Source organism: Asparagus officinalis, chromosome 5, assembly GCF_001876935.1.
Source record: "Asparagus officinalis chromosome 5, Aspof.V1, whole genome shotgun sequence".
Classification (NCBI taxonomy): Eukaryota; Viridiplantae; Streptophyta; class Magnoliopsida; order Asparagales; family Asparagaceae; genus Asparagus; species Asparagus officinalis.
The window spans coordinates 95,459,821-95,475,515 of record NC_033798.1 but is presented as its reverse complement, the minus strand read 5'-3'; the positions used below and the strand labels follow the sequence as shown (position 1 = coordinate 95,475,515).

General features: G+C 39.4%; 1 protein-coding gene across 11 annotated transcripts in view; it reads left to right on the top strand.

The window, feature by feature from the left end:
* Nucleotides 339–15,695, top strand: part of LOC109840254 (protein PHYLLO, chloroplastic) — a 51,772-nt gene continuing 36,415 nt past the window's right edge. For 9 of the 11 annotated variants that reach the window (XR_002246830.1, XR_002246829.1, XR_002246827.1 and 6 more), the window contains exons 1-8: nt 339–802; nt 902–1,101; nt 2,578–2,695; nt 9,337–9,453; nt 13,824–13,922; nt 14,968–15,027; nt 15,233–15,301; nt 15,580–15,684. Coding sequence is in view for 5 of the 11 variants with exons in the window: in XM_020408824.1 (XP_020264413.1) it covers nt 392–802; nt 902–1,101; nt 2,578–2,695; nt 9,337–9,453; nt 13,824–13,922; nt 14,968–15,027; nt 15,233–15,301; nt 15,580–15,684 (1,179 nt within the window). In the remaining 6 variants the exon portion in view is untranslated. Of the gene's footprint in view, nt 803–901; nt 1,102–2,577; nt 2,696–9,336; nt 9,454–13,663; nt 13,720–13,823; nt 13,923–14,967; nt 15,045–15,232; nt 15,302–15,579; nt 15,685–15,695 lie in introns of those variants that run through there. The other 2 variants (XM_020408828.1, XM_020408829.1) reach the window with 2 other exon arrangements.

Here is a 15,695-nt window from a genome sequence, read left to right as displayed (position 1 = left end):
GGTTTCGAACCCCGATTAATTTGGTTGACAAATTGCAACTGGGATCCAAATTAGTCGGGGTTGGCAACCCCGACTAATTAGGAAGACGTTTAAAAAAAAGACCCACTTTCTGGCCACGGTGCTGACGTGGCCAGAAGGTGAGTCTATTTCTGTAATAAAAACGAAAGAGGGTCGTTTTTAAAAAAAAATTAGGTTGGGGCTATTTTGAAAATTCTTCTACGGGTGTAATGAGCTATCGGGTCTTTATCCACTTCGCAAATTGTAACCGACCCGAAAACGCACGTTTCCAAAGACAACGGTAACCTTATCTCCTCACCGCCAACGACTTAAACCTCATCTCTTCATCTTCATCTCACTCTGTTCCCTCTCTCTTCACACTCTCAGAGCAAAAATGCTATCAACCAATTTCTTGCAAAACCCTAAACCCTCAAATCTCCCGTCCCCCTTCCCTCAATTCCAATTCCTCCACCATCGCCAAACCTTAAGGAAACCTCCGTCATCAAAACCTTGGCGCGCTCGTAGTAACCTCGCTCTTCTCGCCTCAAATCTTCTCCGCGTCAAAAGAAACCCTAGTTTGAAGGCGTACGCTGAGAATGGCGATGATGATCGCATCGGTGGATTGGGGGTCGATGTGGATGATTTGCACGGGGAAGACGAGTTCGTTTTACCGGTGGAGCTCTCTTTTACTCGAACTCTGCCTCCTGCATTGACGCTGAAGCACGGAGTTGGGAAATTGAGGGAGGCGGTCGAGAAGTTGAAACTTGATCCTCCTTGCTCGAACAGCGGTGTGCTGAGATATCAGGTATCATGAATCAATGATGGTGCTTTGAGTCAAGATCCTTTAAAAAAAAGATTTTTCACTCTTTTTTAAAATATATATATAAGGATAACAATGCTGCAGGTTGCTGTGCCTCCTAGCGTTAAAGCACTGGATTGGCTTTACTGTCAACAGAAGTTTTCGAATGTGTTTCCTCAGTTCCATTTCGTAGGAAAACAGATTGATGAGGGAGTTTTGGATAATGGGAACTGGAAAGTTTCTGGAATTGGGGCAGCAATCTACTTTCATGGCTCTTCGGCGGAAGGGTGCTACTTGATGGCAAGGTGATTATGTTTAGTACATGTTACTGCCCATTGTCATTTCATGCCTTCTAAAGCGATTCAATTACAATGTTCAAAACTTTACCAGAACCAACAGTCTTATGCGTGGGGAGAACCTTTTCTCTTATGATGGGATATCCAAGTTATTCTGAGATTCAACATTCTCAATTTGCACGCTTTCCTATAGTAGACGAAGGGCTTCCTTCCTGAGAATAAGCCATGTGAAAATGTTCCATCTCTTTTCTCTTTGCATCAATCTTATGCAATGATTGATCAGTTATAATCATATATATAATCATTCATAAATCAGTTATAATCATTCATAAACTGCACTTTCCTGTTTCATCTCATCAACAATCTCATCTCAGAACAAATAACAACCTTGACTCTTGTTTGGCCTGCTAAATAGCTACAATTGCCTCTTCATTGTAGCTATAGACAGAACCCTGCTTGCCTCCTCCTAAAGGGAATTGCAGGAGGGCACCTTATTGGTTCTTCATGTTGTTTTATTCTCTTTTCCCCTACTTTGCAGTCCTTCTGAAAGTTTCGATTTTGAGGAGGGTTGATGGCTACTCTATAGGTTCTGCACACCCTAGCTGCATCTCATCTCACCTCTCCATTACTATGAAGAAAAGATTGTGAAATTACCCAAATTTTTACTGAAAAAAGGAGGATATGAGGAACATTACCTTAACTAAACATTTATTATGAAACCTTTAAAGGCTCCCCAAGACATAAGAATTTAGATCTTCTTTAGAGATCTTCTGGATTTCAAGATCACTCGATTCTGGTGGAATGTCTTGGTTAAATTGGAATCTTCTTTCACATGTTTGAATAACAGCATACTTCATTTGTTTTAATTCTTAAAACCTTTTGTTCATGTGGTGACTTTTGCCTTCATATATTATATTTATTTGCTTGTTTTACCTGACCAAAGCTTCAGAGTAGTTATAGATTGCATACTTATCCATCAATGTATCATGCAGAGACAGAACTAAGGCTATGGCTACAGCACTACCAGTAGATCTGATAGCTATGTCCCTAGTAACAGAGTCTTAAGGCGTAGTTTTGGTAGCACTCATAGTCAGAACAACATTCATTGAAGTGAACATCTTGACAGAGTACTGATAAAAAAACGTTGCTATGAATCTTCACTTCCTAATGTGCTGGATGTTTGAACTATCTTCTCATCTAATTTTTCTAGGTGTCTTCGCTTTCCTGGTTTTTTCCAGATTAAAGGGCTGGAATTACTTTGTTAAAGTAAAACATGATAACCTAATTTCCTAGTCATCTTTGATTAAATGGTGATGAACATAACATGGGAGTAAAAAATACATGTTGGTTGTCTAAACCTATGTTTCTTTACTTTTGGGATAAACATATTGAATATATACATGTCCATGTCATATTTTCAGATAAAGTAAATGGTACCAAATTGCATAGCTGAAAATATGCTGCGGATTATTGATTCTTCTGCAGATATCTTTCAATTGATTCACACCTGATAAGGGCTTATGGATTCGTAGGTATGAGCTACGGTAGGATGCCAAGTTTTGTGGAGCAGAAGCCTGGTTCATTTTATTTTTTAATACCTCAGGTGGGACTACCTCCTCTCAGTTACCATATAAAATGCTGCTAGATAAATCTATTAGTATATAATAGAGATTAGCTACAAAGTTTAAGATGATTTAAATTCAACTATATGAGTAAAATTTTATTTGTTATTTAACGGAATCGGCTCACATCACTTCTTTTGCATTAAAAGAGCTTTGTTAATCTAAAACCTTTCCCACCAGACACCACCGAACTCCCACAAATGGTAAAAACAACATGTCTTACTCATAGTTGATGATATTCCATTTTCCGCAGATGTACATGGATAACTCTCCATTATGTATATGTAATGCTTCAACCATTCTCTAACAAAACTGTTGGCACTTGTGAAAAATTTATTCTTCAATCTTTTTAGCTACTAAACTTTACAGGAAAGCACATTAATCCTCGTAGATCTTGAGTTTAATCCTTAATCCCATGTCATCTATATCCTAATATTTTCTGCCTTTGTTGTTTGCAGACTGGGTAGCAAAAGCATATAATGTTCTCATGGCATTTGATAATAGATGGTAACTGTAGAAAGAGATAATAGAGAGAGCAAAACCCTAACTTTATTAATTTATTCAGATACTAGAGAGATATATATAGTCATACAAATAGAGTATGGTTAACGGGTCACAGCCTATTAACCCAATACCCAATAGACTTAATCTAACACTCCCCCTCAAGCTGAAGCATAAATATCCACCATGCCTAGCTTGTCACATATAGTAAAAAACACCTTTGAAGAAGTAGCCTTGGTAAGAATATCAGCAAGTTGTTGTGAGGATGGAGTGAATATGAGACACACAATCTTCTTCTCCCAAGCATCTCTAACAAAATTACAGTCAACTTCAATATGTTTTGTCCTCTCATGAAATATAGGATTCTGTGCAATGTAAATGACAGATTGGTTATCATAATGCATAGGCATGAGTCCAGGTTAAACAAAACCAAGTTCTGTCATAAACTTTCGTAGCCACACCATCTCACAAGCAGTGTGAGCCATTGCTCTATATTCGGCCTCTACACTAGACCGTGATACTACATCTTGTTTCTTGCTTCTCCAAATGACAAGATTACCTCCAATAAAAGTACAGAATCCTGAGGTTGACTTTCGGTCTCTCATATCTCCTGCATAGCCAGCATCAGAGAAAACAAAAATGTGAGTATGTCCATGCTTCTTATATAGCAATCCCTTACCAGGGTAACTCTTGATATATGCCAAAATCTTCATAGCAGCTGTCCAATGAACTGTTCTAGGTTTATGCATAAACCTACTCAGTACACCCACTGCAAAGGTAATATCAGGTTTGGTAACTGTCAAATAGATTAGTTTACCAATCAGTCTCCTGTATCGTCCAACATCATCTAGTAGAGAGGTATCATCACGCTACAAATCAATATTTGCCTCCATTGGAGTATTTGAAGGTTTGCATCCCGAGAGACCTGCTTCTTCAGGACATACTTCCTTTGGGACAACAACAAGTCATGCCTTTGATATGCAACTTTAATCCCAAGAAAATATTTTAGCTTTCTCATGTCCTTAGTGATAAAATAACGGTTTAGATACTCCTTACTCTCTACTAAGGTAACAGAGTCACTCCCAGTGAGCAGAATATCATCAACATAAACGGCTAAAATAACTAAACCAGTTGTTGTACGTCGAAGAAAGACAGAGTGATCAGAATGGCAGCGTTAGAAACCAACACTAGAAATAACCTTGCTGAATTTATCAAACCAAGCTCGAGGACTCTATTTTAACCCATAGATGGTCTTTCTAAGTCTGCACATGATATTCTCCCCATGAGCAACATACCCAGGAGGTTGCTCCATATAAACCTTCTCGTCCAAATCACCATAAAGAAAAGCATTCTTCACATCTAGTTGATACATCTTCCAATCCAGATTAACAGTCAGAGAGAAGAGAATTCGAATGGAGTTGAGACGCGTAACAGGAGAAAAAGTCTCAAAATAGTCAATACCATATGTCTGGGTATATCCTTTAGCAATCAGGCGAGCTTTATATCTATCAACAGACCCATCAGGACGATATTTCAAGGTATACACCCATCTGCAGCCAACCACAGTCGCTCCAGTAGGTAGAAAGACCAAATCCTAAATCCCTCTAGAAAGCAGTGCATTCATCTCCTCATCCATAGCCTGTTTCCAGATGGGTACTAACAAAGCTTCCTCATGTGACTTGGGTAAATATATAGTGGACAATGACAAAGCAAACTGATGAAAGGATGGGGTGAGACGGTCATAAGAGACAAAAATAGAGATAGGATATTTTGGGCAAGACCGTTTACCTTTACGAAGAGTAATAGGAACATCTAAGTCAAAAGAGATATGAGGCTCGATATGAGATGGACCTGCAGCTGGAGAAGAAGAGTCAGCAGGAGCAGAGACAGATGTATGTACTTTAGGACGGTGAGAGTATGTCAGTAGAGGTTTTGGTGCAGTAGCCATAGGAGCAGATACCGTAATAGTAGTGGGAGCCGTAGAAGGTAGTGGTGCATGTGGACTGACAGAAGTAGTGGAACCAGAGGAAAAATATAGGACAAACTCAAAGAAGGTAACATCAGCAGAAACAAAATATCTCCTGGTGGTTAGATGATAGCACTTATACCCTTTTTGAGTACGTGAGTATCCAATAAACACACACTTAATGGACCTAGGAGATAATTTATCCAAACCAGCAGTCAAATCCTGAACAAAACACATACAACTAAAAACTCGAGGAATCACAGAAAAACATTTTTTAGCAAGATAAAGACAGTGGAATGGTATCAAACCATCAAGAACAGAGGATGGCATTCGATTAATCAAATAACAGGCAGTGAGGACAGCATCAGACCACAAGTACTTTAAAATATTCATATGTATCATCACTTCTAGCAACATCGAGAATATGTCTATGCTTCCTCTCAGCAACTCTATTTTTTTTGTGAAGTGTGAGAGCATGAGAATAATACCATTAAGAGCACAAAATTTTGAAACGTTATTTTTCATATATTCCAAAGCATTATCAGTACGAAGAATATGAACAGAAGTAGAGAACTGGGTTTTTATTTCATTATAAAAAAGTTCAATAACATGCGAGACTTCAGACATCTCTTTCAACAAATATAGCCAAGTCATGCGAGAAAAATCAACAAAAACAATGAAATATCGAAAACCCTTCACATAGGGAACACGACAAGGACCCCAGACATTAGAATGAACTAACTCAAACGCAAAACTACTGCGTTTATCGACACGACTCTAAAAAAAGCACGATGGTGCTTACCCAGTTCACATGACTCACAACCTAAACAAGAAAGAGAAGACTGAACAGTTACAACCGATCTAAGTTTCTGTAGTGAAGGATGACCCAGACGTCAGTGCCACAGGAAGGTAGAATCAGGTTGTGTTGCAACAAGACTAGCACCCAGCACACTGTCGTCCAAATAGTACATACCTCCTCTCTCATGCCCCGAACCAATCGTCATCCCAATTGTTAGGTCCTAAAAAACACAATAAGAAGAAAAGAATGTGACTTTACAGTTATTGTGCTTTGTAAACTTGCTAATGGATAATAAGCTAATAGAGAATTTAGGAGCATATAACACATCAGTGAGTTTTAAAGAGGAAGTAGCATGAACTACTCCAGCACCAAGAACTGGAGAAAGTGTACCATCAGCGATGCGAATAGAGGAAGTAGCATGAACTACTCCAGCACCAAGAACTGGAGAAAGTGTACCATCAGCGATGCGAATAGAGGAAAACTTATCAGAAAGATGTAAAGAGAAAGTGTACCATCAGCGATGCGAATAGAGGAAAACTTATCAGAAAGATGTAAAGAGACAAAACGATCATTTATACCTGTCATATGAGATGAGGTTCCAGAATCTAGTACTCATGGTTCATGAGAAGCTATGTAAGCATCCATACCTGAAGAGGATGCATGGTAGCCGAATGACTGTTCTGAGAGAGCTCTAGTTGACGTAACCTCTCATAATCTGCCTGAGAGATCTGAACAGTAGGACCAGTAGCAGCTGGATTACTAGAAGTAGTAGTAAAAATAGGTGAGCGAGTCGACTTGGCATCGGCTACTTGGGCCCATTGAGAACAACCAAACTTCTCCCAACACTTCTCAGAAATATGATTAGTCCTCCCACAGTGATCACACTGACGTGAACCCCTATCAGAATCACCCTGTCTCCCACTAAAAGAGCCACGTCCTCCTACAGAATCACGACCATGACCGCGGTCGCGGCCTCTGTCTCTACTAAAGAACATGGCAGACTGATCCACTGAAGGTGGAGACGGTACAGAAGTATCAGAAGAAACATCAGTAGAAACCTGTATGACTAGAGAATGTAGCAATCAGTGAGGGGATGATATCTCCACCCAATATCTGTCCTCTCACTTGAGACTGTAAGGTAGGGTGCAATCCAGAAAAAAACTTAGACATTGCCAAGTCACGACAATATCCCAACAGCGTCGCCGCATCAGCTACTGCAGGCTGATGCATCTCCAGTTCGTCTATCAGTCCCTTTAACTCACCAACGAACTCCGGAACTGATCTATCTCCCTGTTTGAGCACAAACAGTCGCTTATAAATCTCAAATACACGGGAAGCATTCTTCTCACTCCCGTACATAATCTTCAGGCTGTCTTACATCTCCTTCGCAGTGGTTAAGAATATAACACTGCTACTAATCTATGGTTCCGTGCTGTTGAGGAACCACGTCAGAACACAATAATCAGACGAGAACCAGGAACTGTAGGTGGGATCTGTGGTGGGTGGAGGAGAGGCCAGAAGATGTGGAAGTTTGCTTTGAGCGCCAATGAAGATGTGGAAGTTTGCTCTGAGCGCCAATGAAAATGCGGAAAGCCTGAGCCAAAGCAGATAGTTTTTACTATTCAATTTTATTATAATCCCCAAGACTATCTTGGGCGTAGAAGTCTGACTAGCAGCAGTAGAGGAAGATGTAAAAGAGGATGAGAGATCTGTTTCCGACATTGTTGCACAATAGTGGTAGGCAGGTAGTAGTCAAATAGCTAGGACAGTAGTAAAGATCTGTTCTTTAAATATAGACTAAGAACAGATCAAAAAATATGCAGTAATAGATGACCGGATTGGGTCATATGTGGCCTCGAATCACCTATTCAAGGCCATGAAATAAAAGGAAAAAAAAAACAGGCGGAGGCACTGTAGCAGCGAGGCGCTGTAGCGGCGGTGGTACTGTAGCAGCAGCGGCGGCGGTAGTGCCGTCGGCAAGGAGAAGAGGTAGCGGCGGCTAGGGTTTTTGAATGAGGATTTGTGACGGTTAGGGTTTTATGCTCTGATACCATGTAGAAAGAGATAATAGAGGGAGCAAAACCCTAAATTTATTAATTTATTCAGATACTAGAAAGATATATATAGTCATACAAATAGGGGTATGGTTAACGGGTCACAGCTCATTAACCCAATACCCAATAGACTTAATCTAACAGTAACACTAGTTGAAAGCATGTATAACAAAACTTCACACATGAAAACAAGTGCTTTATGGAGCAAAATGCCACTTCACATGAAAACAAGTGCTTTGTGGAGCAAAATGTCATTCTACATAAGGATATCATGTGAATCATCTCTAAAATTTTCAGGAGCCATACTTAAAATCTATAGAGTTGTCTTCTGGAATTCCATGTTGTATTATGGAATTAGTCTGGCAAGATTGTGATACCCTGAAATTGGGGCGCACAGGGATTTGGGGGTTGCTTTTTTTTTTCTTACCATCATTAGTTATGTTGAATTTTCCCCATTGGATATAAAATAAAGGAACTCTATAATTTATGCAAACTCAAGAAATACTGATAACTAACAGTTTTTTAGAAAGGCATACTTCCTGATCAGGGCGTGATGAAGAAACCTGAACAATATGATGCAAAATGTTCTGAATGACAAGTCTTCATATGGTTAACGGTTCTTTCAAAAGGGTGTGGATCCAAATGAGAAGCATCCGCTAGATAATCTTCAGATTCTCAATGGACTTATATCTTGCAATAAGCGTGTGGTTGTTATGATTCTTGAACTAGGTTGTTCACGATGCATAAAATGTTCCTTTACTCCCATATAAGAGCAAGTCTTGTAATGCAACAGTTGAGTGAGCCATTTAGGCCTACATTTGACTACTACAAGCTAACAACAAATATTTATTTTCTTTTAATTCTAAATTTGTACTTTGGTGGTTAGTCGAGAAAATGAAGGATTAATGGACGGGAAGGAAAGGATCCATGGGGAAAACACAGATGTATTAGGTGAAAAAAAAACCTCAGATACAGTTCTCTAGGGCAATAAAGAGTTGCATTCACTGTCTAGAGTTGTCCTACATCACATGCTCTATTACTTAAATTTGTAATGCTTTTCTAGTGTAATCAAATAATCAATGCATACTGCAACTAGTAATTGAACTATTTTTATTTCTATTTCTGTCTTCTCATGTGCTGCATCTTGTATTCATCATTGCTGCTTTATTGTCATACGGAAAACTCTTGTTTTTTAAAAGTTTATTGTTATAATCTGGACAAAAGAGCTCCCGTTCATTAAGATTAAACATTTTCCTTTTGCGTTTGTAGAACACTTTGTCATATTTTGTGTGGTATTTTCAGGTTGAGCTGAATCAATTGGAGAATGGTTCTTTCATGTCTTTGAATCTAATATGGGATGATTCTTTAGCTTATACTTTTGGAGAAGCTGTTAAATCTGTAGAGAAATGTTTCCAACAGGTGCGTAGAGTTTTTTTTTTAAATCCTTTGTTGCAAGGCGTTAATAGTTCTGTAAATTGTCATCCATTTTCATACGCAAAAAGGCTGACATTTGGTGTTACGTACTCTTTAAACTTCAGTGATAGGTTGTAAGTTGGCTTCCAAGTCCCAGTCCAGGTCTCCCAATAAATAAGTACCATGTTAACAGAATTCAGTGGCTGACCGGACATGAAAACCAAATGTGAACAAGAAACTCCTAAACCCGAAAGCTAGTCTGTATAGTTAATCAATTTCCGTATAGTTAATCAATTTCTATCTGACCCTTGATATGCCTCTGCATTGTTTCGTCAATGTTCTTTCGTCCCTGATCAGAAGGTAGAGAAAGAAACAATAAGGGAGCAGTTATGAGATGACTCAAATTTCTATTGTTACGTCGCTTTAGACAATCTCCCATGGAGCTAAAACTAAAGTCTTCCATTTTGTCCTAACAGCTTCGATCTCCGTTCTACTCCGTACTCCCCAACACAGAAGGAAGTTTCTTTCTTGTTAAACTTAATTCAATATGAGACCACTCGCTACCCCCTGGTCATGGAGGACGTGCGAAGTCCTATTGAAGCCTCCTGACATGAGCCTGACAGTGGTCATAAGCTTATCATTCTGAACTAGTCATGCATGGACCTCTACCTCTGGGATTCCCGTAGGTACTTTGTTATCATCCTATCTTGTTTATAAAAGTTCTTACAACTAAAAGTATTTGAAAACCATGATCACTACCTTGTAACATCCACTTCATCTTTGAAGTGAAGAAATTCCAGAGATCAGGGTCTCCTTCAGCTTTCCCTTCCAAACATTTTTTTCCTTTTTTTTTGGTTGGGGGGGGGGGGGGGGGTTTAAGCAAGGCTACATATATCCATTATCCAGCTTGAATCTCATTTGTTGTCAGAAAGCACTTGAATATTCAAAATGTTTTAAACACTTATGTTTCCCTTCTAAGAAGATTTTTGGTTTATTACTTATCGAAAATGAAGGGTTCTGAAAATTTTCACCCACTCCACATCTGAAGAAACCGTGATGAATTTTGATCAGAATAGGTGTTGGATAGCGCAGAAGTCTGTTTGGGTGCTGCGCGGTCAACCGCGGCGCAAGGCCGGTCGACCGCGATCGTGCACGGATCCAGGGTTTGTGCCTGGACTTGGCACGGTCGACCGCCGCGGTCGACCGCGAGATTTGAGTTTCCTGTTCAGTTTGGATTTGGTGTTTGCTATAAATACCAACATACGAATTAGGGTTTCTTTTGGCTTGGATTGGAGATTGGTTTGGGGATATTTGGAGCACAGAAAATAGAGAGTTTTTTCGAGCAATTGTTTGAGGGTTTATTTGGAGAGATTAAGAGATTTGTTGGTGAGATTAGTTGATTGGTTTGAGCATTTTGTAATCTCAGTTTGTATTCTTCTTCTCTATTAGTGAAAACTCAATCCCCTTCTTGCCCTGTGGACGTAGGCAATTTGCCGAACCACGTAAAACTATTGTGTTTAGATTTGTACCGTTGTTTTGATTTGTTTGGTCTTTATCTCGACGTTTGTTTGATTTGGTTCTCAAAGCATGCCCGTTTGGTTGTCTCGCTTTCGTATCACGCACAACAATTGGTATCAGAGTTCCAGATTCCAGATCTAGGGTTTTGTCTTGGTTGGAGGAGTAGATCAATTTAGAAGTTCGGCTAGGGCTTCGTTTGGTGAGAAAGGTGAGATCTTTTTGGTAAAGACTATCTTTTTCAGTTGGGATATATTCTTCGTTTGTTCCGTATTGGTTTGTTGGCGCTTGGGTTATTTGGAGGAGTAGATCGCTTTTGAGGCTCTTCGAGGGCTTCGTTTGGAGATAAAGGTGAGATTTTCCTATTTGTGGATCTCGTTGCCGTCGTGCGGGGTGAGATCATTTGGAGACTCTTGTTAGGGTTTTAATTGGAGGTAAAATTCTCTCCTTAATCAGTTTGGATCTATTCTTCATTTGTTGGTGCTTTGAGATAGTTAGCCGAGATAGAAGGATTTGAGGCTGGGTTATTTGTTTATTGATACGGTGCATTGGATTATTGAGAAGTGTCCTTGACCTGCATATTGAAGTCCTTTGAGCACGTTGGTATGAGCAAAGAGACCGAGGTGGAGTTTGGTACTTCTATTTGATGATTGAGGGGTCTTCTATTTGGTGTTCATTTAGGCATTTAGGGGCCTTCCAAGGAGGCATCATTGGAAGGTAAATTTGTATTTTGGTTTTCTATGTTGGGGATTGTACTAGGTATTTGTGGGTTGTAACCAAGTCCCGTTGGTTTTGAAGTCCTAGTAGTCAACAACAGTTGAAGAAGTGTATTGGCAGAAGGTAAAGGTACTTTATTCTGATTTTAGCGGGAGGTACAAGAGGGACCTATTTCTGCATTTGTGCCGAGCTCATGGCAGTTTAAGACACTTCATTGGAGAGGAAACATTGGGACGATGAGATGAGATGACAGGTTCGATGGGTTGTTCCTTTCTGGAGGGGGATCGGCGTTGGTTGTCGAACATTAGTTCTAGTTTTGGAGGTTCGATATATTTAGGTCATCTTAGTCATAGGTCGCCGACTACTGCATTAGGAGTTATTAGATCTGGTGGAGCTGCTTCAGATTTTGGTTGGCGTCGGATATTTGGTTACCCAGCATTTGGTCACATCGAGTATGTGAGATTTGATCCGATTGCGCGTTTGGAATTTAGAGGCTTATTTGATTATCGGTTGGGAGCTTCTGATTTTGTTCTGAGCAGGTATGTCACATTGGACTCTCGGCAGGTAGAGAATGTTGATCAGGTCATTTGGATATCACAGCAGGTGGAGGGTGATGCTACTCTACGTTGAGTGGAGTTTACTCCACATACTCCAGATCATACTGCATCGTTTGAGATTCTAGCTGAGGTGACACAGATTGGGGATCATTTGGATTTGGATGCAAATGATATTGGTGAAGAGTTGCAGACTTTTCTATTTGTTTGAGGGTCTTTGGAGACCGTTTTGATGAACTACGTGAAAGCTTGATTCCTTGGACAAGAGGATACGTAGGCAGTCTTTATGATGCAGCTGATTTGGTGAGTAGATATTGACGTTTAGGTGAGTGTTCGCACTCCCATTTGGGTCTCGACTTGTTATGTATTGAGTCCGTTGTTGTAGATCGTTTCACTTCGTACTGGACGTAGCAAGTGAGACATTTGGCTTGATTGGTGTCGGCTCAGTTTTGATAGAAACTTCGCCGAGATGGAGAATTGAAGAAATCGCGATGAATTTTGATCAGAACAGGTTTTGGATAGCGCAGGAGTCTGTTTGGGTGCTGCGCGATCGACCGCGGCGTAAGGCCGGTCGATCTCGATCGTGCACGGATCCAGGGTTTGTGCCTGGACTTGGCGCGGTCGACCGCGAGACCCTGTAGGACTTTTTGGTCTCTGTCGCTGGATCGCGGTCGACCGCGAGCTTTGGACGGTCGACTGCCAATCGGGTCAGGGCCCAGTTTGAGTTTCCTGTTCAGTTTGGATTTGGTGTTTGCTATAAATACTAACATACGAATTAGGGTTTCTTTTGGCTTGGATTGGAGATTGGTTTGGGGATATTTGGAGCACAGAAAAAGGAGAGTTTTTCTGAGCAATTGTTTGAGGGTTTATTTGGAGAGATTAAGAGATTTGTTGGTGAGATTAGTTGATTGGTTTGAGCGTTTTGTAATCTCAGTTTGTACTCTTCTTCTCTATTAGTGAAAACCCAATCCCCTTCTTGCCCCGTGGACATAGGCAATTTGCCGAACCACGTAAAACTATTGTGTTTGGATTTGTGCCGTTGTTTTGATTTGTTTAGCCTTTATCTCGACGTTTGTTTGATTTGGTTCTCAAAGCACGCCCGTTTGGTTGTCTCGCTTCCGCGCCGCGCACAACAACATCATCATGCATCAAGTAGCTACAAAGGAACGATGGAAAGTAGCTAGTTGTATAGATCTATGACTTGGCACATACAAAGCCAATACTTGAATCCTACCCTTGCGAATGATTTTGGATTGGTTTGGACATTCTAGCAATCTAAGGCTCTAAACAGTTGCTATCCATTCATTTTGTCCATCCTGGGGAAAAAATACAAAATCTTATTTGTTTACAGGCAGTATTATGATGTGAATCAGTTAGAAGAAATTGTATATTCATTTGGTGTACATCTTATAGGATATAAATGGAAACAATCTGGATTCACCATCATTCCTGGATCCAAATCTCTCTCTCGTCTTTATCTTTGCATGTATGTACTAATAATTCTCAAATATGTATGTGAATGTATATGTATATCTCAAGTTTCTCATGGCCATATAATAATCTTCACTTTACATTAGTTTATTTTTGCAGATTGTAAACAATATTCAAGCAGTTAATATGAACAATCAGGACGTATTGATGGACTGCATTAACGGAGATGAAGAATTGTGTTCCAGTGGACTTCAAATGGTATTTTTCTGATGGTTTCGACACATTAATTTGAGTTTTTTCCCATAGGGAAATATATCACCTAGACTTCCTTTTATGACATTTTGAGCTTATAGAAGTTTATAATACATCTGTTTTCCATATTTAATTCCTATGATGCTGACTCTTCAAAGATCAACCAATAATGAGGAGCTAATTGACAGGTTGAATTTAATGACATCATCATCCCTAAACCTGTTAGGAAAATGGTATTAGGAATTTAGGTATTGACTAGATTCCTATGCATGGACTATGGATTACTATCATGCATTTATAAACAAGCCCTCAACCTTACCAAAAGAATTGTATAAAGGATGTGGCAGACTGGCAGGTGTATATCATCAACTACCAAGTGCAAGAATACAAAATATTTATCTGTTATTGTTATGCATAGAGTATGAATAGTACATAGTAGAAATTTTTGACCTGACATTTTTCTTTTACCTGTATGCTTTAATCTTTAGGGTACAGTTCCATTTGTTCGTTGTTTTATTCTTTCATTAGAGAAATTATGTCAATCTCTAGTAGAGATCTTGTCATCTTACCTCTTTACCCAGGAACTTTGAAGGTTCCCCTTAGTGTTAAGAACTAAAATTGCATATCTAAAAGGTTCAGGTCTACTTACCTACCATCTGGCACTGAAAATTTTCATGTCAGTTCCTTGCTTGCTGATTTACTTACATTCGCCAGGAGTTTGGTACCAATTAATTTACGGTTGGCATCTTACTGAGAGCAAATTATAGACACTTTTTACATCTTCTTCTTCTTCTTCTTCTTTTTCGTTTTTGTTTTTGTTTTTTTGGTGGATTTCTGACTCTGACTTGTTACTTCATTTAGATGTAAAAGGCTTAGATAACAGTGATGATCTCTTATAATTTAGCTATTCACTTTGCATAGGTCTTGGCAACTTATTATTTCATGGTTCTGTTTTTGGATTTTGCAAATATTCAGTCTTGAGCTGCTAATATTTAATGCTTGGTCCGGTTAGGGTTCTTTCAAATCTCTCTGATCTATTCTCTTTGTGCAGGTGTATTTAAATGCCGAGGTTCTTGCTCAGTTAGATGCTAGAGGCAACTGTATGCAACTGGTATACTCTTTATCCTGGTAATTATCCCTGGACATAACAGTTTGTATTCTCTAGTTCAATTAGTGAATGTTTCCACTCTAATTCAAATTTGTTGCTTGATTTATTCTTGGATTGCATTCTACTGTTCGTTGAGTGGAGACTGTTCTATAATTAGGTTAGTAATTTGTAAGCAATAATTCCTTATGCCCTATTTCTTTTACTGCAGGAAGAACTTCCAACTTGTAAGGAGTCCTACTTCAGACCTTCCACCACAGTTTCTTTTAGAACTAATATGGTAAGTCGTTGCGATGCACCCCCCCTGTTGTAGAACTTACATGTTTCTGACAATAAAGCTTAGCATCATTATTCTAGTTTCTAGCTACTGCTCTCATACAAACTGCCCAGGTATAGTGCATTTGTTTGTTCTCATAGTTTTTAGGCACAATATCATCCTGTTAAGCTGTTATTACGCATTGAAGAATCACTTAGAGTTTAAGATGCAGTTTTGAACTTTGAAGCCAAATCACTATCTGTTTCCTTCAGAAAATAATTTTATCTTTTGTTTATGCCTAGTTTCCTAGTCCTTGCGGAATCAGTTGCTCAGTTAAACAGAGTGCCAATATCAATATTTTGTGGGCCTCACTTATAGTTGAAGAATGTGTTCGACTTGGTCTGACGGTGAGGATCAC